Raw genomic sequence first — 1,208 nt, forward strand, 5'->3', positions numbered from 1 at the left:
CTGTGCCTCGGGGCCCTGGCTTCACAGAGGCCCCCACAGGTGCCGCCGCCCACAGGCCCTGCCCCGGGAGCTGGTGCCCACGGCGAGGCCGGGCACACACCCCGGTTTGCAGGAGAAATCAGTGTCTCCCCGGAATCGGGTTCACATATTTTTGGCAACTGCTCGTTTGTGTGCGTGGGAGGGCCTCGCAGGAGGCTGTGCTTCTGTGTGTCGGCTTCTAAGCTGGGGTTTCAACCACCCTGGCCTCGGGGCGCCCTCCTGGGCTTCCCCCCTCAGTGCCCCCCAGGGGCCCAGGCCTTCAGAGAAGAGTCAGACCACCCTGTGAGCCCCTGGGAGCCCTCGAGGCAGCACGCGAGGCTTTCAGCCGGTGGGGCGGTAGCTGGTCCTGAGGGGAACAAATGAAAACCCCTTTCCTGTCATATCCTGCTTCCCTTCCCAGCGCCACCCCTTCCGTCTCCATAGCAACCCACGTCCCCAGGAGTGTTGGGCCATCGACAGGGGAGCCAGAGCCAGAGCTCCCGCACGCCTCCGCTCGGGTCTGAGCCCCACGGGCGCCGTCCCCCTTCCTGAGGCCTTAGGGACCCACCTCCCCACACAGGAGCCCAGAGCCGCCCGGGTGCAGCCCACCGGGAGCCCTCGCCTGGGACAGGTCTTCCTGTCCCCGCGCCTCAGGGTCCTCACCCGTAGCAGGACCCTCCTCCTAGGAGAGGAGGGACTCTGAGCAGGACTTGGTCCCCGACTGCCATGGCAACAGCCTCAGGAGGGGCGCGGGCCACCCACTCCATCCCCATGCCTGGCCGCCCCCCACTTCCTGGCCGCGGAGTCGAAAGCCCTGAGGTCCTGGTGGACCCCCTCCTGCCTCCCCCTCTCTCCGTACCTTGACTTCCCCTACTTTCTTCTCCATCCCCCTGGGGCCCCCATGGGCTCAAAGACCCACCACCACTCAGGCGCTCAGTGATTAAGGTGTCATTTGTGCGGGTTCATGGGTCTTGTGTGTCTGTCTTTGTGGGACCAGCCCGGTGCCTGCCAGGCCGGATCTGTGTGGGGGAGGCGGGAGGACGGGCGGGACCAGGACGAGCAGGCTCCTTCCCCAGGTCCTCCCTTACGACTACTACGGGGCCTACGGGCACCAGGTGCACCAGGACCACGCCTACAACCGGCTGCTGGGGGCCGAGTACACCTTCGACTTCCCGCCCCACCACCAGGGG

General features: G+C 66.9%; 1 protein-coding gene across 1 annotated transcript in view; it reads left to right on the forward strand.

The window, feature by feature from the left end:
- SARDH (sarcosine dehydrogenase) overlaps positions 1–1,208 on the forward strand; it is a 55,528-nt gene that overhangs the window by 23,171 nt on the left and 31,149 nt on the right. Inside the window, exon 8 of the mRNA XM_015572370.1 lies at positions 964–1,204. Within this exon, the coding sequence (XP_015427856.1) occupies positions 964–1,204 (241 nt within the window). The remainder of the gene's footprint in view (positions 1–963; positions 1,205–1,208) is intronic.

Source organism: Myotis davidii, unplaced genomic scaffold, assembly GCF_000327345.1.
Source record: "Myotis davidii unplaced genomic scaffold, ASM32734v1 scaffold609, whole genome shotgun sequence".
Lineage (NCBI taxonomy): Eukaryota > Metazoa > Chordata > Mammalia > Chiroptera > Vespertilionidae > Myotis > Myotis davidii.